General features: G+C 40.8%; 1 protein-coding gene and 1 long non-coding RNA gene across 3 annotated transcripts; one reads left to right on the forward strand and one right to left on the reverse strand.

Moving 5' to 3' along the window:
• The first annotated feature begins 836 nt into the window (after positions 1 to 836).
• On the forward strand, positions 837 to 4712 carry LOC137296380 (uncharacterized). The gene is made up of 2 exons (XR_010957642.1): positions 837 to 1823; positions 3436 to 4712. It is a non-coding gene; the product is annotated as an uncharacterized lncRNA (long non-coding RNA).
• Positions 4713 to 8158: 3446 nt separating this feature from the next.
• Positions 8159 to 25436, reverse strand: LOC137295868 (pre-mRNA-splicing factor ISY1 homolog). Of its 2 annotated transcripts, none has more exons than XM_067827425.1 (11): positions 25327 to 25436; positions 24016 to 24038; positions 23449 to 23500; positions 22417 to 22525; positions 21127 to 21239; positions 20319 to 20380; positions 19645 to 19700; positions 19209 to 19331; positions 12766 to 12878; positions 12346 to 12432; positions 8159 to 11555 (listed from the first exon to the last, which is right to left on the reverse strand). In XM_067827425.1, the coding sequence occupies exons 1-11, from the start codon at positions 25327 to 25329 to the stop codon at positions 11448 to 11450; spliced, it is 849 nt and encodes a 282-aa protein (XP_067683526.1). In that variant the 5' UTR covers positions 25330 to 25436; the 3' UTR covers positions 8159 to 11447. The 2 variants fall into 2 exon arrangements, with proteins under 2 accessions (XP_067683526.1, XP_067683525.1); XM_067827424.1 differs by having other exon boundaries at positions 10463 to 11555; positions 12766 to 12962; positions 19140 to 19331; positions 25327 to 25417.
• Positions 25437 to 25493: the final 57 nt, after the last annotated feature.

Consider the following 25493-nt stretch of genomic DNA (forward strand, 5'->3'; position numbering starts at 1 on the left):
GAAAGGAACAAATTCAGGGTTGAGCACTTGGTCGCGGTAACAGATGACCAGAAGTCAGGAACGGTTGTTCCCACAGAAAGCACCCCACACCATGCAACTTCCGCATGCTGAATCTGTCAACTTCCTGTACAAAACATTGGGCACACTGTTCACGTCGTTGTCTCCAGACTCTATGCCTGCCATCTGAGAATCTGAGGGAAAACCTGGATTCCACCTCCCGATTCCGTATTGTCGGAATCACGTGAGATGTGAGCATGCGCTGAATCATCAGTTGTGCGTGCATTGTTTCAACAGTCAACATACTTATACATTAATTGGAACTAATTATCGAAGTTTTAGACGACAGGAGTCGTCATTGACATCAACAGGTTGGTTCTTACACCGAGTTCGGAGAGACGTACGAAACTTTTTCCCTGGATTTCTAATTGTGTAGAAAATTCAAGACAATCTCTCTCTGACCAAAACGACCACTGGTCGTGGTTTGCCAAAATGGCGATGCCAGTCCCGGGGGGCAAAAGCCCAGAGGGGCACACACGCTCAACAGAGCGAAGTGACAGTGCTTTCCAACTTTTTGAAGACCTCACTGAGGTATCAAATGCCATACAACCCGGTACATCCTCAATGAGGGAAAACACAAGTTCACAAGAACTTTGCCAGTCAGAGGACATGGAGACGAGAAGGGGTGGGGGGAGCAGTAATGACACAGACACCCCGCTTGACGAGACCTCGCTGAAAGCCATTCTCCAGGGTCAGACTCGGGCTATGCTGAGCATCAGCCAGGCACTAGCTTAAATTAGCAACAGGCCGGAAAACACCGAGGCCGAACGAACCCAGCCGAGCGGGTCCGAATGCAACCAAGATGGCGGCGCCCATAGCGAAACTGGTGAGTCGGACGATGATATGATAGATACATTGGTGAATCACTGCATCGACCAGGGAGTTAACCGTGCCACTATCAGTGATGCAGCGGAGGAGGAGGCAGGCGATACTAGCAATCTGCAGGCCTTATTGGCAGATATTGTTGATTTTTTGGGGGAAGAGGAAGCAACGGGACCAGCCATTACAGAAACACTGGCGACCTCAATAACCCAGGGCCTATCAAAACCTCCCAACATGGACAAACTAAAAGAAATCATGGACAAATACAAACGGCCACAAAATCTCCCCTATCTGGTATCACCTCAAGTTAATGAGGTTATCTGGTCTGAGAGCAAAAACTTCACACGATCTCATGACCTGAAAATGCAGCAAACACAGAAAATGATGGCCAAAGCCATTATACCGGTCGTTGAAATGACTGACACATTGATGCAGGCTGTGCTCCACAAACAACAAATCAACGTTGTTGAGTTGCTAAAGACGACAAAACACACTCTCAGACTGTTAATCGGAATCCAATCTGACCTGAATACTAAGAGGAGAGAAAACTTCAAGCCAGACCTGCAGTGACCCTACAAAAGGCTGTGCAACAGCGACATCAACGTCACCACCAACCTTTTTGGTGACGATCTCTCCAAACATGTCAAGGACATAAATGACACCAAGGAGCTCAGTACCAAACTACACTGGAAGGAACTGAACAAGGGGAGCCCCGTGGGGAAAAGTGTGGGTCCTGCACAGAGATTCTCAGGGTCAAGGTTCAAGCCATACAACTCGGGTCCAGCCAGGAAGGTGTACACACAGCAGAGAGGCAAAGGGTACTCTGCAGGGGGTAGGCCTCAAAACAACCATGGGAGCAGACAGCGGCCTTTTTTAGGGCAACGCCAACTGGGGCCAAGGTCATCCCAGAAACCTCAATGAGTGAAAACACCCAAACCCCACAGGTTGGTGAAAATACTATGCTCCCCCCAGTAGTTGTAAATACACCTGAAAATTTCTCTGCGGGGAAGATAAGCAATTTTGTACCCTTGCAACATAATGCTCCTCCCCCTTTAAGACTGCAAACAAGTGAAATAATACTCATGGATGCGGAGATTGAGCGAATGTTACAAAAAGGCATTATTAGAACATGTGAACATTCTCCGGGAGAATTTTTATCAAATGTTTTTTGTAAGGTGAAAAAAGACAAATCACTAAGAATCATCCTAAACCTTAAATGGTTAAATGACCATGTAGATTCCTCCCACTTTAAGATGGACACTTTTAAAACAGTTTTGTACCTGATTCAGAAAGACTGCTTTTTTGCCTCGGTCGATCTCAAAGACGCTTATTATTCTGTCCCCATTAGAGCTAGTGACAGAAAATATTTAAGATTTCTTTGGGGTGGAACTTCATATGAATTTACTTGTCTACCCAATGGCCTGTCATCGGCCCCAAGGCTATATACTAAGATAATGAAGCCAGTTTTCTCCTCTTTACGAAAACAAGGGTTAGCAAATACAGCTTATATTGACGACTCATTATAAGTAGGACAAAACGAGAAATTGTGTTCAGAGAATGTGGAGGCTACAGTAAAAACGCTTGATAGCCTTGGCTTCACGCTTCACCCTATGAAATCTGTTTTAAAACCAACTCAATCCATTACATACTTGGGTTTTGTCATAGACAGTACCTCCATGACAGTTACTTTAACTGATGAAAAGATCTCCACAATGAAAAATATGTGTAGAGACATGATTAAAAGAAGATCAATATCCATTAGAGACATGGCAATTCTCATAGGGAAAATGAATGCCAGCTCCATGGATGTGGAATACGCACCTCTGCATTTCAAACACCTAGAGATTGCGAAAAATGAAGCCCTTAAGCAAGCAAAAGGCAACTATGATGGGCCATTAACACTAGATAAACAATGTGTATCTGACCTTCACTGGTGGATAGACAATGTGGACAAATACCCAGTTTCTCTTGAACGAGCTCAGCCAACCATCGTAGTGAAATCTGACGCCTCTAAATCAGGATGGGGGGGAAGTATGTGGAGAGACAAGTGCGGGGGGGGCAGTGGAACAGTGCAGAGAGCAATATGCATATCAACTGTTTAGAACTCGAGGCTGCAGGCCGTGTACTGAAATCCCTCTGTGCTCAACTTCGCAACATGCGTATCAGACTTCTATTGGATCATACTACAGCAGCAGCATATATTAACCATATGGGTGGTACTAAGCTAGATTGCAACAACATCGCAAGAGAGATATGGCTGTGGTGTATAGAGAGAAAACTATGGATCTCCGCAGCCCATGTGCCAGGGGTGTGCAATATGGAAGCTGATTGGTACTCTAGAAACAATTCAGACGATAAGGAATGGCAAATAGATGTGTGTGCGTTCAATAAGCTGACATCTCTGTTTGGAACACCAGATATAGACTTATTTGCATCAAAATCAAACCATCAGCTACAACTCTATGTGTCGTGGTACCCTGATCCATCTGCATCAGCCATTGATGCTTTTTCCTTATATTGGGGTGACTTATACAGCTATTTTTTCTGTCCCTTTAGCATCATCGGAGTTGTCCTCAAGAAAATTCAGGAGGAGCAGGCAGATGCGCTGATGATAGTACCGCTGTGGACGACGCAACCCTGGTTCACCAAGCTGCTGCAATTATTGACAGACTGTCCCAGATTGCTACCCAAGTCACCTCAGCTTCTAAAACTCGCATACAGAAAAGATGTGCTCCACCCACTTCACAAGAAGCTTCAACTCGCAGCCGTGAAACTATCAGGGAAGCTCTCCAACGTGAAAGTTTTTCAAAGCCAGTTGAGGACATCATACTGCAGTCATGGCGAAATTCGACCCACCAACAGTATGGGAGTTATCTCCAAAAATGGATGCAATTTTGCAATGAACAAAATGCTGATACCTTTTCACCATCTCTCCAACAATGTTTAGAGTTTCTTGCTAGCCTGTACAAGAAAGGACTCGGCTATTCAGCTATAAACACAGCTAGATCAGCTCTATCAACAATAGTGACCGTTCAAAACATACCATTAGGACAACACCCGATTGTGACACGGTTCATGAAAGGAGTGTACAATCTAAGACCAGCATTGCCTCGAAACAAGGTGACATGGGATGTCAGCATTGTCATCGGCTTTCTCAAATCATTTGAGCCTGAGTCACTTCAACAGTTGTCAATGAAACTGGCAACACTACTATTACTGCTGACAGGGCAGAGAACTCAGGCTTTGCATATGATAGATCAAAGAAATGTTGAAATAACAGACAATTGTGTGAAAATTAGATTTGGTGATCTTCTGAAACAGTCCAGGCCAGGATATCACCAAGAAGAACTGACCATACCCAGTTATCCTGACAAAAAAATGTGTCTAGTTACCCTACTTTGACTGTATTTGTGTCGCACTGAACCTATCAGCGGAAATGAAACTGCCCTTTTCATATCCACTGTGAAACCTTATCACAGAGTTTCAAAGGACACAATTGCTAGATGGGTAAAAATGACTTTAACCAAAGCAGGTATAAACATGCGCATTTTTACCCCTCACAGTATCCGGTCAGCATCTACAACTAAAGCTTCAATGAAAGTCCCATTAAGTACCATTCTCAATACTGCTGGATGGAGTAGCCAATGTACATTTGCCAAATTCTATAAAAAACCTATATCCAACAGACATCAGTTCAGTGAAGCTGTCATGGCATAATATTCTATGATCTTAGACTAGTCTAGCTTAGATGAGTATTAGCTGAATCAGATTTTCGTCGACATGTTTGACATCTTACAAACAATTTGTGCCTTACATAAAAGGTTTGACAATTATTTCCACATTTGTCTTTATTTTCTGTCCATTCAAGAAATACGTTTCCTTCTCTAAATATCTCACGTGATTCCGACAATACGGAATCGGGAGGTGGAATTAGCAAATTAAACGAGACTTACCTGTAAGGTGAAGTTTGATTATAATTCCACCGACCGATGAAGTATTGAGGGATTACGTGCCCTCCACTCCCAACCCTTCTCTACTGGAAACATATTTCTCACCTTTAAAGACTGATGATTCAGCGCATGCGCACATCTCACGTAATCCCTCAATACTTCATCGGTCGGTGGAATTATAATCAAACTTCACCTTACAGGTAAGTCTCGTTTAATTTGCTAATTCATTGCTAAAGATGACATGATTCCAGTCTCTCTGGGTCCATCGGAGGTGACGTTGGGCCCACAGCAGACGCTGACATTGATGAAATGGCGTCTATATTGGCCCATGATATGGATGTCGAGAATGGAGATTGGCAGCCCCCAACCGATTTCGTTGTAAGGTCATGGGCTGAGTTAACAGTTAAGCCTTACTGTTCAGTTCAGCTCAACCTGATGCCCCGAAACGTCATGAAAATAAACTCAAAAAGTTGCTATCCATAAAATTTGTCCTGTATTACGATTTCGAATGGTCTGTGCGGACAGTCGACCTCTAAACATCTGTCCTGGTTGGTGTAGCCGACAGAAAGTTTCATTTTTTTACTCGGTATACCCGTGACGAAATGGATCTGCAGTAGTCAGTAGCAACCCATGCTTGACAAGGCTGGGTAGTCAGGTTTATTTACTTGGTTGGTACATATCATCCTATCCCTATTGCACAGATGGATTCTCATGATGTTAATCACTGGATTGTCTGCTGAAGACTATTATTTACTGACCACTGTCACAACTCACTGAGTATTGCCGAGTGCAGGCTTCAACATCAGAAACAAACAAAACACATCGGCAATATTCTAGTTACAAGACAGGCATTCTTAAAATATTCATTGATAAGCATTAGCGAAGTAGGCGACTCTTGACCACGTGATCCTTATAGTTTCCTCTTCAACTGGTATGCTGAAGACGAAACCTGGATCTTCAGGAAGTAGGAAGTAGGGACCATGCTGCCATCCCTTTCCTCCCTAAGACAGCTTACACACTGTGATAAATATATATATATATACTCTTTATGTAGCATTTAGAAGCTGGTATGATGAAGAATTCTTTTTTTATGGGTAGACAACTTCTTTATTGCAAGAGATGAAACATCTCAGTGTACAACCTGCTTGATAAGCATCTATAATTTCAATTAAGAATTAAGAAGAGCTTCTTCACTGAGATAGTGAGTTTACTTTTAGGCAAAATTCCAGCAATATCATGGCGGTGAACACCAGAAACGGGCTTCACACATTTTACTCATGTGGGGGATCATACTTGGGTCTTCCGCATGACATGCAAACATTTTAACCGCTGGGCTGCCCCACCATCCTGGATATAGCCGGTATGCTGAAGATTAAACTTGGATCTTCAGGAATTAGGATAAGGCAAGTTTGGCAAAGAGGTTTGAAGACATGACCTGCATGAAAGTAGATCAGGTAGACTCAGTTATCATAAGAAGTGTTCGAGATAAGACAGCTTACGAAATGAACCCTAGATGTAGTACATTTCACCTAGATCTACATATATTTCATTTTGTAGGTCAGTAAAAATATTCTGTATCTATTTGGTCATTTTGTTATCTAAGATTTCCACAAAGAATGAACCTTGATTAATCCAGAGCAGGAATGATCTAATTACTTTTTAAATCAAATCCTGACGAATCAAATGCCGGCATCTCAAATATCATGCACAACTTGAAGTATCTGTCAGTCCCGACAGTTTTTTCTACCCTCATAGACATTCCTATGTCTCAAATACATCGATAAGTCAAATTTTTTACTTGATCCCCAGCGATTCGACTCAACGGGATTTGACTGTAAATTACTTAAGCCTGAAGGAATCTTACAATCTCATGTAAAACTTCCTATTGTCACAGGACATCAGTTTTCTTGAGATATGTAAGTGAGTGAGCTTAAGCCACTTTCAGCAATATTCCAGCAATATCAAAGCAGAGGATACTAGAAGTTGGCTTCACACATTGTACCCATGTCTGGAATTGAACCCTGGTTTTCGGCATGACAAGCAAAGGCACTGAACCACTAGGCTACCCAACCATCCGTCAGATACACACAACAGCACGTAACAATGATGTAAAGATATTTACAAGCATAAGAGTAATTGGTGGTTCACACTACAGTCTGCTGCCTGTGTTCTTGCCTTGACCAGGGAAACCAGTGGTTAAAAACATGAGCAATAATAACTATACTTCCATGAGAATGGAACAACACGATGTGAATTACACTGTCAATGCAGCTAAATCTGTCACTGAGCTGACTTCATTCCACATAGAGTATTTCGGTTGTATTACATGGCAAATATAAGTGAATAGTCGGAAGGTATTATTTATATATCACAGATAAATGGATATACAGGCTTGTGAATTGGGTTAAAACGGGCATTGAGTAACAGATGCTTGTCATAAGAGGCAAGTTATGCAATCGGATGGTCAGGTTTGCGGAAACATTAATGCATCCCATTCTTTTTCAGAAGAAGTCCTCCTTGGGGTACATATAAGCATTTTTATGTCCATTAAAAATCCCTACGACAGTTGTAACTATTTTGATAATAAAATATTTACAAAACAAAAAACTCGTTTTTGTCTTGTGGGACCACCTTTACAGGGCCCCCCAGGCCCCCTACAGCCAAGAGCAGGTAACTCTGGCCGTCTACCTCGCACCTCACTTTTCATGCTGTCGTTCGACTAGAAAGACGTGTGTGGTCCATTTAGATAGTTTTTGTGCTATCTGCCTACGGAATTATGAGTGAGAAAGAGTCAGCTACTGTATGTATGGTTCCTTTTCTTTCGCACGGGCGTTAGTTGGAATTTCTTGGCTGAAATTTTCATTCATATATTGTTGTAACTTTGCCGGTCGGGTCCTATCTTCCTGTCATTTGGCAGGCAAGATGGCGGTCTTTATGGCTTCTTTTTAGTGCGGGAAGTGTTTCGCTTGCGTCTCACTTATTCCTACGTGTTTCTTATTAGTATGTTTTACATAAGAGGCAAGTTATGCAATCGGATGGTCAGGTTTGCGGAAACATTAATGCATCCCAATTTTGTAGGTTGATGCTCACCATGTTGATCACTGGCTGATCCAGGCTCAATTATTTGCAGACCACCACAATATAGCTGGAATATTGCCGAGTGCTGCATAAAACTAAACACACTTCTTCCAAATCTGGTATGAACCCCATTGACAAGTATGATTATCACTAAATACTTTTCTTAAAAACATGGAATTTCTAGTGCAAAACTACACACCATCATAATATAACTGAGGTTCAGTAAACATGCACTATGATTGTCAAACTTAATATAACTAAATATTTTTATTAACCAAAATCCTATGCAAGTCATAATCAAACTAAACCAAGTTCAAAAGATGACTTGGAATGATTCTTTAAAGCACTTATTCAATCATTATGAAAATGGTTTCATTCAATCAACAACAATAATCCTCTTAACGTAAAGTACTTATATAACAGGATTATCTCTTCTTGAATCGAAAACATGTTTGTTTACTTGGGACAACGTAACATCCTGTGACAAGAACAAAAATATAGGTCACCTTTAAGTGCATGTTATTCCACAGGTCACTGACCTTGGTGCCTTGACCTTGGGATGTATAAAATACAACACCAGCTTATAAAGAGAAACAGGACAAAGGCCTGTCAAACTTCAGTGCACTCTGAAAATAGTACATGTTCCTTTCTTAAACACAAGACGTCACCAGCCACCATGAAGAGTTGAGCAGTAGATGAAACATACTTTAAATGGAATGTGATTATTTTTGTACGTTTGGATCCTAGACATGCATACACACACTCTTTTTACATAAATGATATCAAATGTCTGCTGACATTGTACAACTGCCCTGAAATTCAAATGATTACATGCGGAATAAATTTGAACCGACATCCTTCAAAAACATCAAATGTCTTATAATACATATTTTGTATACATATGTCAATATGTGAACAATGTTATCTCTTTTACCTGCAGTGTTTGCCCTTAACCCTGAGAAGCTGCAGTCCCTAAGGACCCAGAGCCATAACAAGTTGTGGGTCCTGATCATAATGTGTAAGCTCTATATTCTAGCTTCAGTGTAAGCAATTCCCAGCAAACAGAAACTATGACAACTAACGAAGTGAGTTAAATTTGTGAATTTAGAAAGTACTGAATAATGTTTTCTGTAAAAATAATACTCTTTATTGGGGATGACAAAACTGTCGGTCACAAGGACCTGCAGAAAACAAAAGCTGTGGGTCAGAGTTTTCAGTCAGCTTTGGGCATTAATTTTGAATGGTGTTTATCTACACTCTTTCGTTTCACCACATTATAAACATCTCATGCTGCCATCCCTTTCCTCCCTAAGACAGCTTACACACTGTGATATATATATATATATACTCTTCATGTAGCATTTAGAAGCCGGTATGATGAAGAATTCATTTTTTATGGGTAGACAACTTCCTCAGTGTACAACCTGCTTGATGATGGTGTTAGCATCTATAATCGCAATAAAGAAGTTGTCTATCCATTAACAGAGCTTCTCCACTGAGTGAGTAAGTTTAGTTTTAGGCTGCTTTCAGCAATACTCCAGCAATATCATGGCGGGGAACACCAGAAATGGGCTTCACACATTATACTCATGTGGGAAATCGAACCTGGGTTTTCTGCATGACAAGTAAACACTTTAACCACTGGGCTACCCCACCGCCCTGGATATAACTAGGATACAATGAAACCAAGGTCACTCACTCATACCAGTTGTCCTCCCTTTATCCAGTGATGCTGCCCTTGAATTGAAGCAGTTACGAAAATCTGGCATATTCTGCATGAATGATCCTTTCCTTACAACACAACAGGTCAGGAGGATTGAGGTGCCAGGATCAGAAAGGTGGTCAATATTAAGAGCAAGGTATTAACATACAGTCAAGTCTCATTAATCCGACATTGTCCGTTGCACAGGAAATTTTTGGATTAATGAGGATGTCAGATTAAATAAATCAGACTAAATTACATTTATTACCAGCAAAAGCATCAGATAAAGCTGATTGTCAGATAACTGGAGGATGGATTAAGGAGACTTGACTGTATGTCAAGCTGATGCTGCAGATGGCCTTCATACAACAGTTGAAAAGAAATATGGAATTAACACAACAGCTGACGACGTATGTCTTTCAGACAACAGTCAATTCAACACAGTGACTTCACAGGACAATAGAGTCAACACATGACCTTCACACAACAGGAAATTCCACATGTATACTTCAGAAGATGATGAACTCAACATATGGTCTTCACAAAACTGCCGATTCCACATATTGCATATCAAGACATGATATAATAACAGCCTTCATACAACAATGAACTCAATCAATAGCCTTCATTCAAAAAGTGGTCACGCAATATGACCTTCATAAAACATTTAATCAAGAGTGATTGACACATAGAGACTTAGACTCAATTCCCAACATCGGTACCCTGTGTGAGGCCCATTTCGGGTGTCCCGAGACGATATTGCTGGATTGTAGCTAAAAGCAGCATGAAACTAAAGGTTGCTTACTCACTCATATGGTATCCAACTTAAAACAAACAAGAAATAATAAAGAAATGTTTGGCTGATGTCTTTACTATCTTTTTTGTAAAGGTGTCATGACTCAAATGATTTTTGAAAATATGTACAATGTGGCATGATATATACAATGAAGCCATGGATCACTCCTGCAATATCAAGACATTAAGTATGCAACCATAGAAACTGACATATGTACACAATGAGAATGGCACCTCATATAAACATTCATACATAATGAATAGACATACAAAACAAGGAACAGATCAGAAAAACTTTGACATGATAATGTTCTCTCAGAATCAAGTAATGTTTTGACAAATTAGAAACCATCAATGTATGACCAAACCTGGTCAACTGAGTGTTATTAATAACTTTAATTAAAGAGTATAAGATAGAATATGTTGAAAAAATAAGTTTTGTGAATAATTCAAAATTTCTCAGTATTAACCAGCTATCAAAGTAAAAGAGCATAGCCCACTTCCACTACATCACTGATAGTAGTAAGATGATCATAAATCTGTTCTTATACAAAGGCTTTGGACATTAATAACTTTTTTCAGCAGATACTAGTAGAAGGATAATTTCAGAATATGAATGTTTAATAACAATAAACAATAAAAATTCCTGTGCCTGCAACAATTTGTATAGACACAAAACACCCTTGTGTGGAACTTCAACGAGCTGAATTTCTGGTTTCCGGTTTTTGGTTAAAGCTTGGTCCCTTTGTGCTCCTTGTCTGCAGTATTTTGCTGCTGTGTCCAACCTCAAAAACTCTAAGCATTTAGGTTTCTTCAACGGTATCTGACAGTCCTACACATTATTAAACGAACTGTCCACTTCAACAATACCAGCCCTCTGCAAGGGAAGGTGCAACAAGCTGTCTGTCACAACATTTTGTACATGACCCAAATGAAGATTAACAGTCACATCTTTAAATGCAGAGATTTTCTTGATGGTTTGATGTTTCTTGGTTCCAATCTTGAACCTGATTGAACTTTGTTGTCTGACAGTAATACACCCATCACACACCCAGCATCTTCCGCACACCCTCCTCCTCCTCCAGGAGACTCTCACTTGCATATTTCTTCAACAACTCCATCTTTTTCCGCATCACCAGCGCCTCCTCAATCTGAAACACACAGTTAAATCAATCAGTAAAACCATCCAAACCCAATCAGTCAAATCCATCCCAATCAATCAAATCCAACCCAATCAATCAATCAATCAACCAATCAAACATTCTGTTACAAATTCCTTCATAGGTTCAGCAAGGAAACAACCAAAGATGGTTGCAGGCATGTGCACCCCACTCTTTTGTCCTTAAAGTCCTGAAATGACCAATGAAAGTCTCACAAAAAGGGGTGAAAATGAGGTGTGTACCTCCCATTTCTGAAGAGTGTGCAACTCCTTTGTATCCACTCCTGACAACACTTTGACTCACATTCAAATATACAGAACTGCACAATGCTTAAACTGCAAATTTGTGAGTATGAATGAGTTTCATTTAAGCTGTTCTGGATAGTTTTCCAGTCATAGAAAGTGTACATGTTTAAAATTTTGACAACTTACTAATACATGCATGGATCTGACAAGTCAAGAAACAATCAGAGTTAATCTGTAATTGAAACCAACAATCACAAGATTCTGAGAAGATAAAGGGATGCAACTCTGTCTTGACAAATGGGCATCCCTTGCCTGTGAATCAGTCTTAGGAATACCTGCAGTCAAATATCTATTCCACATACCAGAAAGAGAGCTTCTCCTTTTCAAAGATTTGAGAGAAGGGAGAGGGAGAGTGAATATGGCTTTGTGTTGCTTTCAGCAATATTTCAGCAAATTCACACTGGCCCAACTACTCCTGATTTGAAGTAAGAGCCTGAAGAAATAACGCTTCAAACAAAGGGTGATAATCAGCTGACCTCCTTTTGTGATGGCACCGGTACGTGGGCAATAAAGTGCTCAGCAGTTTCTTCAGTTTTCTGGGTTTCCGTGATTTCCTCTTCAATCTGAATAAACAAATGTATAAATAAAGTCACCACAAAGCATGCAGGATTTGTAAATTTCTGGCTACCTGAGCTTCTTGTAATAACCAAGTTTTATCACAAGTTTCAAGTGGACTCTGACAGATATTAGTCTGTTGTTATGGTGTTTGCTTACTTGTTGCTTAACGTCACACTCAGCAATATTTATATATATATTTCAGCAATATGACAGTGGTTTGTAAATAACCCAGCCTGGACTGGACAGTCCAGTTCTCAACAGCACTGCTACTATGTGAACATGTGGAACATTAACTTGTAGATTGTCTTTATGATTATCTGACATCATTCTATCCTTACCTCCTCCGGCAGGTAGATTTCCTCCTCAGTTTCCATGGTGTCCTCCTCTGTGACCTCCCCACGACTGATCTTCTCCTGTTGCTCCTTCCAATCTCGGACTTTCTTGGCAATTGCTGTCACCAGGAACAAAAACAACAACCCTGTATTTACTGAGGACAACACGTATAACAATAGACGTCCTGTATTCCTGAAGACATCTGTACACAGGGCAAGTCATTTATTGACCTTCAGCGCATCTGGGACAATCGTTCATGTGTCATAACATTCATGATCGATTATCCAATGTTTAGTGAGTCTACTGTACATGTGTCTACTACACACACGAAACAAAACACACACACACTACCATGAAAATGTAGACACAATGCCATAGAAAGTGGTCAAATGTAACACTTTTATATTTGGAATAACAATTTCTCTGTAAAGTACACAGTACTAGTGCTTTTGTTGGGTTGAGTTCCATAAGGGATTCAAATCTCAGTTCTCAGAGTCTGGCACCTAATCGACAGCACACCTGACCAGCCACTGTGACTTCCATGAAACCAATGTTGGACAACTGGCAGCCAAGACCAAAATGCTTTACCATGAAAACACAGTAACTCCCTGGATCTCGAACTCCTTAATCTCAAATCTTCTACAATATACACAGCTCGAACATAATCTCCTGTCTCAACCTCTTCTTACATATTTATCATTACATTCGTATTTATATCTCAAACTTCAAGACACACATACACATGATATCTCGAACCTGAAAATTAGCCTTTAATCATATAATTTTTGTATTTTAATCTCGAACTGTGCTTACCATAACATTTCGCATATGTTCTATACGTTGTCAACAAACAAAAACTACATGGCAAACTGAGTTCATTCTGTCACTGCCAGTTTGTTTTGAGGCTATGAGACGTGAGCAGTTAACCAGCATCATCTGCCGCGCATGGGTACATAAAAATGACGGACCACTAAGCATACGGATTAGCTAAACTGACAATTTGTTGACAATCATCTTTGAGTCTATAAAAGTGGTCAGTCATTTTCTTACATCATGTCGAGTGTTGACAAGGGACTTTTCCGTACATGAATTATTCCATTTTTTGTATGACACTCACTGTCATGTGATCAATATGGCTGCTGAAGTGATGTACGCTGATGTGCTTTTTATCCATTTTTTTAGAATATAGTCTGCATATACACATAATTATGTAATTTTCTGAATAAAATTGATATTTTATCCTTATCCTGTCTCATGCTTAACTGCTTATCTCCTCTTCGTGGCAAAGGTAGTGGAACACCTGAAATCGCTTGATGTTCCCTTCTAAAAGAAGCAGATGTAAAATTCACACTCACCCACGTATTACCTCCCCTCCCAGCACATGGTCAGCTGATCGACCATGATACATTAGTCTCTCCTATAATCACCCGACACGAGGAAACGAAAATTCAGCGTGTCTGTGAGGGGCAGCTGGAAGGGCTTTCGCCAGGAGTCAGGATAAGTATAAAATATCAGTTTTATTCAGAAAATTACATATTTTTCCTGATCCTGACTCATGCTTAATTGCTTACAGAATCCGACGGAAACGGCGGTGAGTCAGGCCACACTGGATTCTGCTATCAGTTCCAAATTATGTCCAATAATTTCCCACCTAACGGGAACTTGTAACAGCGATAATTCGGTCCTATTCTTCTCATATTCATTGTAGATTTTGGGGGGAATCACATCCAGTCAAACTTGTCTTAGAAGGCTTTGTTGACTGCCTCATGATGACATCAAAAGTAACTAACATCCTGCTAGTTTCTGATGCAACTAAATGTCAAGATATAGCAATCGAGAATAGTTGCGACCCCTCTTCGTGTACAAGTATCTTCATTACGAGTATATGGTCATCACTCATGCTAGTCTGTTTAAGACGTGTGCATAGACTTTCCACCAAAATACTCCGCAGAGTGTCTGGCTTCCACAAGTCAGGTGATAAATCGGGCGAGTTAAGTCAGTGTCGTCGGGGAACTGTTACTGAGAAACGACAAGTGGTCCAAACTGATGAATGCTAGAGACGTCCTCTGTGGCTATGTCTCATGGATAACGGTTGGTAAACACCGTGTTTGACTTCCAAAAGCAGCCCTCCATTTTAGTTCATAGTGAGCAATTCCCATGTAGCGCTAGTGTAGAGGCCAAGGCTCTGACTTATTGTGGGTTAGAGGCTCACGGTGGATCCAATCCTGCTGCTTCATATGCTCTAAGTGTAACAGTTCTAATCCACACTGAGATAGTGTTGCAGGATACTTCCGTGAGTGTCTCAGTAGATATAGGGATAAACAGGCGCTGAACCATTGTCTTCTAGACTTGGTACATGCAATGTATATTTTCAATGCTCTGACTGGACATCATATCATGAGGTCCTAAGATTGAAGACAAGGCCGGTATATGGAACTGTCTATCCGGTTAACCTGGTAGTTGATTCTTTGCTATGAAATCCCATCTTAGACCTAAATGAGCTGTTTCTTGGTGACTTGTGGTGATTTCTGACATTCTTGCAGATATAGCCAGGGCAAGTAAAAATAATGTCTTTTGAGTCAACATTTCAATTGAAGTACAATATTTAGGTCCCACGCTGGAGCTCTAAATCTGTGTTGTTGATCTTCCAACTTGAACAAACGTAGTAAGGCAAGAGCTCAAGGGTCCCTGTTCCCATGGTGACGACTGAGCTGAGAGCTGCTAAGTATGTAGATAACATAGAACCTTTCAGACCCTTAGAATGACGTAAATAGCATAAATAATCTGCTACTGAGGATGAGTCACCTTGTTCGCTGAAAATCCCTTTTTTCTGGCATATGTCTAAAACGTTTCCACTTGTTGTCATAAAGTGTGCGATTTTAGGCTGAGGTGACTGTTTTCGCTGCTCTTGCCGAATATCCTCTGTGTATCAAACAAGTCTTAATACGGCCCACACATGAAGATGAAATACCGATGGTTGGCCATGCATTTGCTTAGTGTTGGGATGAATGAGAAGATTCTTCCACTCTGGTAACTGTAGAGTTAGTTGTCCTAGTTCTTCTTTAAGTGTTGGAAACCAACCTCTCGTTGGCCAGTAGGGCGCGACCAAAATCAGCTGTAACCTCTTTGTTTGTCTGATTTCCTCCATGACTTTTGGTAACAGTACTGGAGGGGGACACGCGTACGCGTTTAGTCCTTCCCATGGAATGCTGAGAGCGTCCATTGCCCAGGCAAGGGATCTGGTACTGGGGACACAAAGGTTGTTGTCTGTTTGTTGAATCTTGCTGCAAATAGGTCTATTTGCGGTGATCCGAAAGCTTGACCGATTAGTTGAAAGGCTTCCCGATGCAGCATCCATTCTGTTGGAGATGGACGAAGAGGACAAGATAGGGCATTTGCAGGCTCCTGGTATGTGACATGCTTTAGCTTAAAGACTGTTGACTAAGTTGAACAGTTGAAACGTTAGGTGTAGTAGAGATAGTGATCTCGTTGACCCTTGTTTGTTTACGTGAAAAGGTAATGCTGGCCGTTGAAAAGGTTTAGATTCTCAAGTCATTCGAGCCGAGTTAGTAGCCTGATAGTGAAGTCCAATTGTAGCTCCCATGATGAGCTTGTATGCCATCATTTTTCGTCTTCAGATCATCAACCAAGGAAGTCTATTTATAGCTGACTGGCTGTCCGATCAGAAACTGCCATTCATTGCTGTAATCCTCCTGATAGGCAACGTCGAGTCTGCTGTAGAAAATCTCTACGCCGTCTAAACAATCAAATGACACTGGAAAAATGACATCACATATAATAACAGGGCGTTTTCTCTCAAGGACCTATCGAAATGTAGATGTAACGTCACTTGCTTTCTTTACAGGCCTTTGTCTCTCGGGGACCAATCAGATTGTAGACGTGACGTCATTGGTGTAGCAGATAACTGTTCATCATGAAACATTGCTGAAACGGTGATACCCTTGCTAGCATTTTGGATTCTCTGTAACCATGCTGTTTGGCTAACACGTGTCTAGATGAGTAAAGCGCGCAAAAAATAATTCCACTGCTTGGAGCTGATGTAGACAAATTGTCTTCCAGGTAGATGTGTCAGAATTTTTCCACTGAAGATAATACCATCATCTCTTGTGATCGGAGATGTAGTTTGCAGTGGTATGTTGCAGTCATCTCGAAGAATCTTCGGTACGTATTCATCATTGACTTTATTGTTTTTTTCATTTTACATCAAGTTATCATGTATTCTTTTGGGTTGTTTGGTTGTCCTGAAAAGGACCTTTGACAGCAAGTGTTGGTTTAGCTTGCATCCATCTGCTTGAGCACTGTTGTCAAGGTGTTGATAGACTTGATCATCATGACTTCTCTAACGTCTTGACCAGTCATCCTTGTTACCTCTTCAATCTTGTCGAGGGAGTAGATTCAGTCAAGCAGTAGTTGAGACGTGGGCCCGTCCGAATGTCGTCTATCTTGAAAGATCGTTGCGGGGAGTGCTCATGATCTTGTTGTTGAAACTTGGATGCTGACTTGATGCTGACTAGATAACTTCTCAGAAATCATAGAAATCGGAGCTATCGCCAGAAACGTTAACGCATGTCTTCCTTCTTCATCCTATAAGTGTGGGGTTGGTTGGAATCCTTGGATAATGAGACTAAGTCCAGACCATTCATGATCCACGATGTGACTTCTGAGCCCGAAAATAGGGCTTCCTCCAGTGACAAATCACGATGTTGTCTAACTTCGTGCTTCCTAGAGTAAGACAAATTCATAGATCTCCGACAAACCTGACTGTGTGAGTATAAATCTGAAGGGGAGGGTGACTGCATATGACGTCTTCTATGAATAGAGGAGACTGAAGGATACCTTTTCCGTTGACGAGTCAATCCGCGACTACTCGTGCGAGTGCACTCACTCAGAGTGGGTATATCCTTCTCTGTGCTGTGACCCGATGATCGAGACCTGGATCTTCTGGAGTGTGTGTGCGTGCGTGCGTGCGTGCGTGCATGCGTGCGTGCGTGCGTGCGTGCATGCGTGCATGTGTACATGTGTGCACCTCCTTTACATCCTCAGACGTGAGTGCAGGTCTAGGTGAATGCTCTCGCTGAATCGCAGTCGACATCGTTGACGAGTGCAGTCGTCTTTCCTCTTCCAATCGTCGCTCCATAATTGTGTTGTGAATTGTTGCATGCAAGCGTCTGTGTCGAATGCATGCGGTGCGTGCATTGACGACTGTGTTGAAGAGTTGTCTACGATGCCCGAGATTGCAGTCGACAGTCCTGATGTCCTCACTCCTCATCATCAACAGAGACATCATCAAAAATTGACGTTCTTCCAAGGGAACTATCTCCTCCTCAAATGATTTCTTCATCAACAAGGGATGATTCTGTGATTATCTTACAGATGAAGACTTCGACTTTGAAGACTTATTTTTCTTGGCCTGTGACGGCCCTGCCTCAATAGATGGTCTCTTCTGAGTCTTGGGATGGGACTCACCGGACCCTGGACACAATCTCGGGGAGCATCTCGCTGGAATGAACCTCAGCATCAATAATTAAATGGTTACCCGATTTTATTTCACTAGATTACACATGGCTAATGTGAGCCAACGTTGCTTATCTCTTGCACTGAAAACATGATTTCATCACCTGAGACTAAGTCTCAGCTGATGAAATATGTGTTAGAAAAAGGCACAATAATCACAAGTTTATGTAATGATAATAAACACATACAAGCCAAAAACTGCATACAACACAAATTTAGTTATAAAAACCAAAAGAATGAAAAACTTTTATCGCCGTATACAGGACCACAGGTGCCTCCAGCCGCCCTCGTCAGGCGATAGGGAGAGAGTGAAGTATCATGGCCGATCAGCTGACCATGAGCTGGGAAGGGAGGTAATACATGGGTGAGTGTGAATTTTACGTCCGCTTCTTCTAGAAGGGAACTTCAAGGGATTTCAGGCGTTCCACTACCTTTGCCACGAAGAGGAGATAAGCAATTAAGCATGAGTCAGGATAAGGAAAATTATGCTTTTAATTATGTAACTTGTGAATGGTGATCATGATGATTACTGTGAAACAAATAAAAGAACAAAATTAGAGATTTTTTGTTTGTATGTTGTAGTAATCAACTTCAATATCGATGTATATGTAGTCCTATGTACACAATGTGCACATATAAAAACTGAATGTATTTCAGTCTCGAATCACACAATATCTTGAACCTTGGTGCCTTGGGGTTCGAGATCCAGAGATTTTACTGTAGTATGAAGATTGCTTACCGAATAGTGTAAAATTTAGTCAGGGGAGTTTAAAGAAGCAGAGTATTAGATACAACAAATATGTTCAGTTATCAGACCCAGATGGTCTTTGAATGAATGACATACAGATTGCTGGAGCTGTCAGTTTGCAGAAGAGATGTCTCCTACAGCAAGAGTAGCCACTGTGATATATACCTTGCTTTTCTACTTCCTGTTCCTGGGGGATAAGTATCCCATCATCCTCATCTCGGTAACCATAGTAATCAGCATCAATGTCCTTCATTAACTCTGCTCTGGTCTTCCGAGGCTGGGGCGGAGCTGGAATTACAAAGGTTGTATGATCATGCAATTTGTTTCAACTTCTACAACTTTGCTTAAATCTTTCACAAGCATCAAGTGACAGAATACAACTATTTCTGCATGGCACTCGGACAAAAGTAATAAAACAAGCACTGCTTGACTCCAAATACAGTGTTTCACCCATAGAGTGCTTCATCTAGCAACAAGCTCTATGCTAAATAAGTGTATAACATTGCAGAATGTGCTGGTGACTCATGACTGGGTACAACTCTCTCTCATTGGAGACTTCCACTGAACATCCTTTGTACCATGAATATAGAAAATATCTTACGTTCTTGTTCAAACAATTCTCGAACACCTGGTAGATCCTTGGCTGCTCCAAAATATCTGAAAGAATATCCACGTGAGTTTTATAGTCTAAAAGTTGTAGCATACATTAATACATCCATCTTACAATCAAGGACCATCTCCATAACATACAGTCCTCCGTCTTTCATTCATCCACACATAAAGGTCTACCATAAATCAAGAGAGTTTGCAATGGATCAGTTGTGTTCCAGGAAGACGAGGGGCTACTAGTATGAGCAATAATTCATCCCTTACAATACACATTTCAGCTGGCCTTTATGACAAGCATGAGAAACCTTTTTACTTCAAAAGTCATGACAATAGTATGGATCTATCCACATAAGAATGTTTAAAGTTTTACTTTAATGAGTCTGATGTAAGTCAATGAAGACATGGCATGATGACTTTCCTGTAGCGAAGACTTTGAAAAAAGGACATCAAAGACAAAGGGGAGTTCTTCGAAGACATTCTTCAGCAGTATTACCTAATTTGAATAATGTTCACGGACATTGGGATGTACTAGAAAACAAGATTGCCTGAAACTCTATGTTACAACAGTAATCTGCTTTGCAGATACAATCTGTTTTACATTGCAGCTCATCATTTACTCCAATATACAAACTCCCTCACTCTGAGGCTGGAGCCCTAGCTACTCACTTGTACCCTCTGTTTCCTGGCACTTCCTTCCCATCATGGTCCAGCATCTTTGGCCCAATTCTCTGAAAGAAAATCATCTCGATCAAAAAATAAAAAGTTTTGTTGAGAACCTTGTAACCTGGTCCCCCATCCCCAGTGTGTGCACCTTGTAGTCTGGTCCTCTACCAGTGTGTGTACCTTGTAATCTGGTCCCACCCCTAGTGTGTACCTTGTAGTCTTGTCCCCAATCCCAATGTATGTACCTTGTGCGCACCCCCAGCATGTGTACCTTGTAGTCTGGTCCTCTACCAGTGTGAGTACCTTGTAATCTGGTCCCCCACCTGTGGTGTATGTACCTTGTAGTCTGGTCCCCAATCCCATTGTATGTACCTTGTGCGCATCCCCAGCATGTGTACCTTGTAATCTGGTCCTCTACCCACAGTGTGTACCTTGTAATCTGGTCCTCTAACCAGTGTGTACCTTGTAATCTGGTCTCCAACCCCCAGTGTGTACACCTTGTAATCTGGTCCCCGTCCTCCAGTGTATCAAACTTGTAATCTGGTCTCCCTCTCCCAGCATGTACATTCAGATCTGGTCCCTGACCCCTAGTGTGTGTACCCTGTAATCTGGTCCTCCACTCCCTGTGTGTACTATTCAATCTGGTCTGGTCCCCCTACGCTGGTGTGTGTACCTTGTACTTTGGTCCCCCACACCCCCAGTGTGTGTACCTTGTCTGGTAACTCTACCCTGGTATGTGTACCTTGTAGTTTGGTCCCCTACACCCCCAGTGTGTGCACCTTGTCTGGTAACCCTACCCCGGTGTGTGTACCTTGTAGTCTGGTCCCCCCAGCTCCTTGATGCGGTCCTCCCAGTGACCCTTCTCCCGCAGCAGCTTGTTGATCTCATCATTCAAATCTCGCAGCTTGAACTCACCCAGACCAGCTGGAAAAAAAAGACATCATCAAGTTATTATCAATTAATGGCATTTTTCCCTGTTTTTGTACTGTGCCATGTGACATTTGTCATCAAATAAATTTGATCTTACTAAACTGTTATGGCTAGTTTCCAGTTATTGCCGCATACCAGTTATTGCCAACACCTGACAGTAGCACTTGTGAAGACAGCTTGATATTAACTCTTGTAGTCTATTGTTTTCATCATGTGTCAACGTATGAAATACTATTGATGTGCAAGTCCATCTTCCTTCTCAAGCGCTACAGCCAGGTGTTGGCCAGTATCTTATACAAATGATAACTAACAGAAACAACATCAACATTAGAGAGAGAAAGGTGTGAAGCCACCTTGAGCTCATACAGGGATCCACCACAAAGTGCCAAGTATTGGTGTAATATGGGTTTATGTAGTCTTGGAGACTGTCAAGATCATAACAATGGTAGTCTAAAACAGTTAAAGCCCAATTCACTGCTCTTGTCTGAAGTCCATAAAAGGTCTATTATGTTTACTTAACTCAGCTTATGAGAATTGCTAAGATTAATGTTTAGTGCCAAGTGTGTGATTACTGGCTCAGAGATATTTGCATAGACTGAGTGAGTGGGTGAGTTTAGTTTTACGCCGCACTCAGCAATATTCCAGCTATATGGCAGCAGTCTGTAAATGAGTCTGGATCAGATAATCCAGTGATCAACAACATGAACATCGATCAGCACAACTGGGAACTGATGACATGTGTCAACCTAGTCAGTCACCATCTGATCCTGTTATTTGATTCTTACGACAAGCATAGTTGCCTTTTATGGCAAGCTGCATAGACTGCGGTGACATGTACAAAGTTATGCAATCAGCAGAAGCCTTAATTCTCTGTACACTGGTGATTCCCCAAATATCCTGCAACCTACACCTGTCTGTGTACTACTTTTACCATTCTATAATCTTCTTGGTATTTTCATTATTTTGCTCAACTGTCACCGGAAAAACACATTTAAACACTAAGCCAGATTCCATTCCAGATGTACATGAGTAATTAGTGCAGTATGGATACGACAATCCAGTGATGGATAGGAGCTTATTTGAGTGTTGGGTATGATGATATGCAATTAATATCAATCTTGCTCAGTATGGAACAAATCTCAACTACTCACTCATTCATTCTTCCACTTACCATTTTGGATCTGGGCCACCTTCCTTGATATCTCTCCAATGATCTGCCGGCGCCATTTCTCAGCTTTACTTACATCCTCACAGTCAGAAGCCAAATAAGGACGTCTTTCCTGACCAAAAAAAGATGTATATATGCATCTTTTGTAATCTCTGCCTCATGTCATTATGAGCAGGCCAGTTTGTCCATTTGTTAACAAACCACTCAGCAATATTTCAGCTATATGATGGTGGTCTCCCAATGATTCGCTCATACCTTTTGAACTTTTACCTCGGAAAGGTTTGTACCCAAATGATTTCTTTATACCATTTTCTATATGAGCACTACAGGGTAATGCACATGAGGCACGCTACAATACTGTCAACAGTGAGTAAATAGTTGCTGAAAATAGCGTTTTTGTTGATTCAAGGATGTCAGCTTGGGGAAATATTAGCTAATGGTAACCAAATGATAAGAAAGCCCTAAGCATAAATACTGCAGGTCAAATACCTGTGTTTTATGCGGATTTTTGTTTATTGAGGGATCAGTGTTAGTGACTAAAGAATTTTTTAAGTCCCATCAAATCCTAAACAGTACACATTGTCTGATTGGTTGAATCCGTCATAGGTCACTCAAAGGTGACCTGACGCAACCTCCACTAGGTTTTGTTAGACTCAGTAGAGGAGTGTAACCAAAAGTACTGAGACTATGTTTATTTAGACTGGCAACAATTCCAATTGCTGAGGTATTGATTAGACCATTTACCAACTGCAAAGTATGTCTGATTTAATGTGAAACATACAGTTGATATGTGGTATCCTATTTCATTTACACCTGTGTTGTTAACATCAATCTCAGCACCAGTCCAGCTATTTAGTGCAGCAGGGGTTAATTTTTTCTTAAAAATGGACATGTGCCACAGGGAAAGACTTTGAGAAAGTAAGCTGTCTTGACCAATTTTCCACAAGTTTATTGGCAGTTTGAAACTATCCACTAGCCCATGGACAAGTATGATACTCCATTATTTGATTGCCCGAAATGAAAACAGCAAGTTACCTTTTCTCTTGTTCCATCTAAATGTGCAGCTCGCCATCGGGCCAGTGTGGTCCTGAAATGATACTTAAGATATTACACAAACAGGTTTAGAAATAGCACCAAATTATCACTATCACTACATTTCATAAAAAGCTTATATTTATCAAGGTTACTATAAGTAAAGATGGACAGTGATGGACAAATGATAATATTTCACATCAATTGCAGGCCCACATATCTTGCTTGTATTATGCAAAGACATACTGATGTAAGTGTGAGGTGAAATAGGGTTTAACGACCAATTATGATTATTTCACTTGTATGATGTCTGTGTGTACTAGCTGCTTGTACTAGCCCAGAATTAAGCTGTTTTATAGTGCTAGCTCACTGGAACTTTCAATTACTGATGCTCTTTTGATAACCATGACAACACATGGGATGCTCCCATGATGCTACAAAAATATTCATCATCAGACACATCATGATGTTCATGAACAGTACAGACATGGTAAAACAATAGAAGATGATTATAATAATATTAGATTGGTACCACAAAAAATACACAAGTAGATCACACTAATTACTTACATTGCCTTTTCACTGTTACGTGCCTGTTAAAACAAAAGAAAGCAATTTTTCAAAATAACTTTTTACAATTAAATATATCATCAGGGGAAAAATCACTGAAACATAACACATTAAAGACGGGAATGAAACAAATGTCATAGAACAATTTAACATCCATACCTACATTTGAAATTATTATTTTTATATTAGGCCTATAGACAAATAGCATCAGAGGCAGTTAAAACAATACAGTGTGCAACTACAGAAAGGGTTGACCATACTCCACAAGGGATCCAGGTTAAGGTTGGGAGTGAGTGATTATGGTTTTCTACCACTTTTAACAACATTCCAGCAGTATCACGTAGGGGACACCAGAAATTGGCTTCATACATTGTACCCATGTGGAGAATTAAACCTGGGGCGTTGGCATGATGAGCAAATGCCATAACTACTAGGCTACCCCACCACCTGTAGGGTTAGGAAGAGGTTAACATTACATGGGGCATGAGTGAATGACAAGCCAACAGGTCAGGAATGAACATTGATATCAGCTGAATGAAGCTATCCTTAATGATGAAATGTCAGAACAAGATCTGCAGGTGTAATATCAAGAACACTGTACCAAAAGTTACTGTGTTCTGTAATCTGATTGGTTGAAAAACATGATCAAATGGTACTAGATTCCCGGAAACTGCAAGACTATTCACTGTGTATGGACACATAGGAATATCGCAAACAATTGTTTTGTTGTGTCATCAACAGAGGTGATGTCATTCAAATCATATTGTGACGTAAAGTTAGAAAGACGTCACAAATGAGAAACTCCAGCTGAACCAGCTGAAACAGCCAGCTGATGATACTTCACTGCTGTACCCGTACTCGATGTAAACGAGTGCAGTAAAACCCTTTGGTTTACCTTTTTGTTTACAATGTCGATAAACATCATGTCGGTACCATATGCATTTCCGTGCTTCAAATACTCAATAACACCCGGAAATTGGCCAGCACATGATGTTTGTCTCCTAACTGGGATGTAATAGTCATCCGCCATGTCAAAGAACGAATACTGCTTGAACAATGCATATAAACCTCTCATTACATGTCACAAATATTTTGGACTCAAGCAGTTGTCAAATTAGTATGAGGATGCCAACAATCGCTAAACAACACCATGCTTTGGAATTAAAGTTCCATACCTGTCCTATGTGCTATTTAGAATTTTGTTGTGTTTGTGTAACAACCTGGGAAATTAAAATACCATTAACGAGTAAAACTAAATTTGTGTATACGAATGTAATGTGAAAGTGAATGTTATAATCCTATCCTTATTACCATTTTGATGAGGAGTCCACAGACAATCCAAATGTAAGGTAAACGTTTTCAGTTCTCAAGCTTCTCGATGTTACAGGAAGTCGCTATTTAACAATCGATAAACCTGGGACAGTAGTATGTCATAAAAAGAAATATAAATACCTTTATTGAATACTAAGGAACTGTGT

The sequence above is a fragment of the Haliotis asinina genome, chromosome 9 (genome assembly GCF_037392515.1).
Source record: "Haliotis asinina isolate JCU_RB_2024 chromosome 9, JCU_Hal_asi_v2, whole genome shotgun sequence".
In the NCBI taxonomy this organism is placed as follows: domain Eukaryota; kingdom Metazoa; phylum Mollusca; class Gastropoda; order Lepetellida; family Haliotidae; genus Haliotis; species Haliotis asinina.

Bases quoted from the DNA above. Each gene is read 5' to 3' on its own strand.
- LOC137295868 (XM_067827424.1), bottom strand. The intron at 23,501-24,015 runs GTAAGTAATTAG...GTATCATTTCAG, and splicing joins CGTAACAGTGAAAAGGCAAT to GACCACACTGGCCCGATGGC. The intron at 12,963-19,139 runs GTATGTCATTCA...CCCTGTGTACAG, and splicing joins ACTGACAGCTCCAGCAATCT to ATGTCTTCAGGAATACAGGA.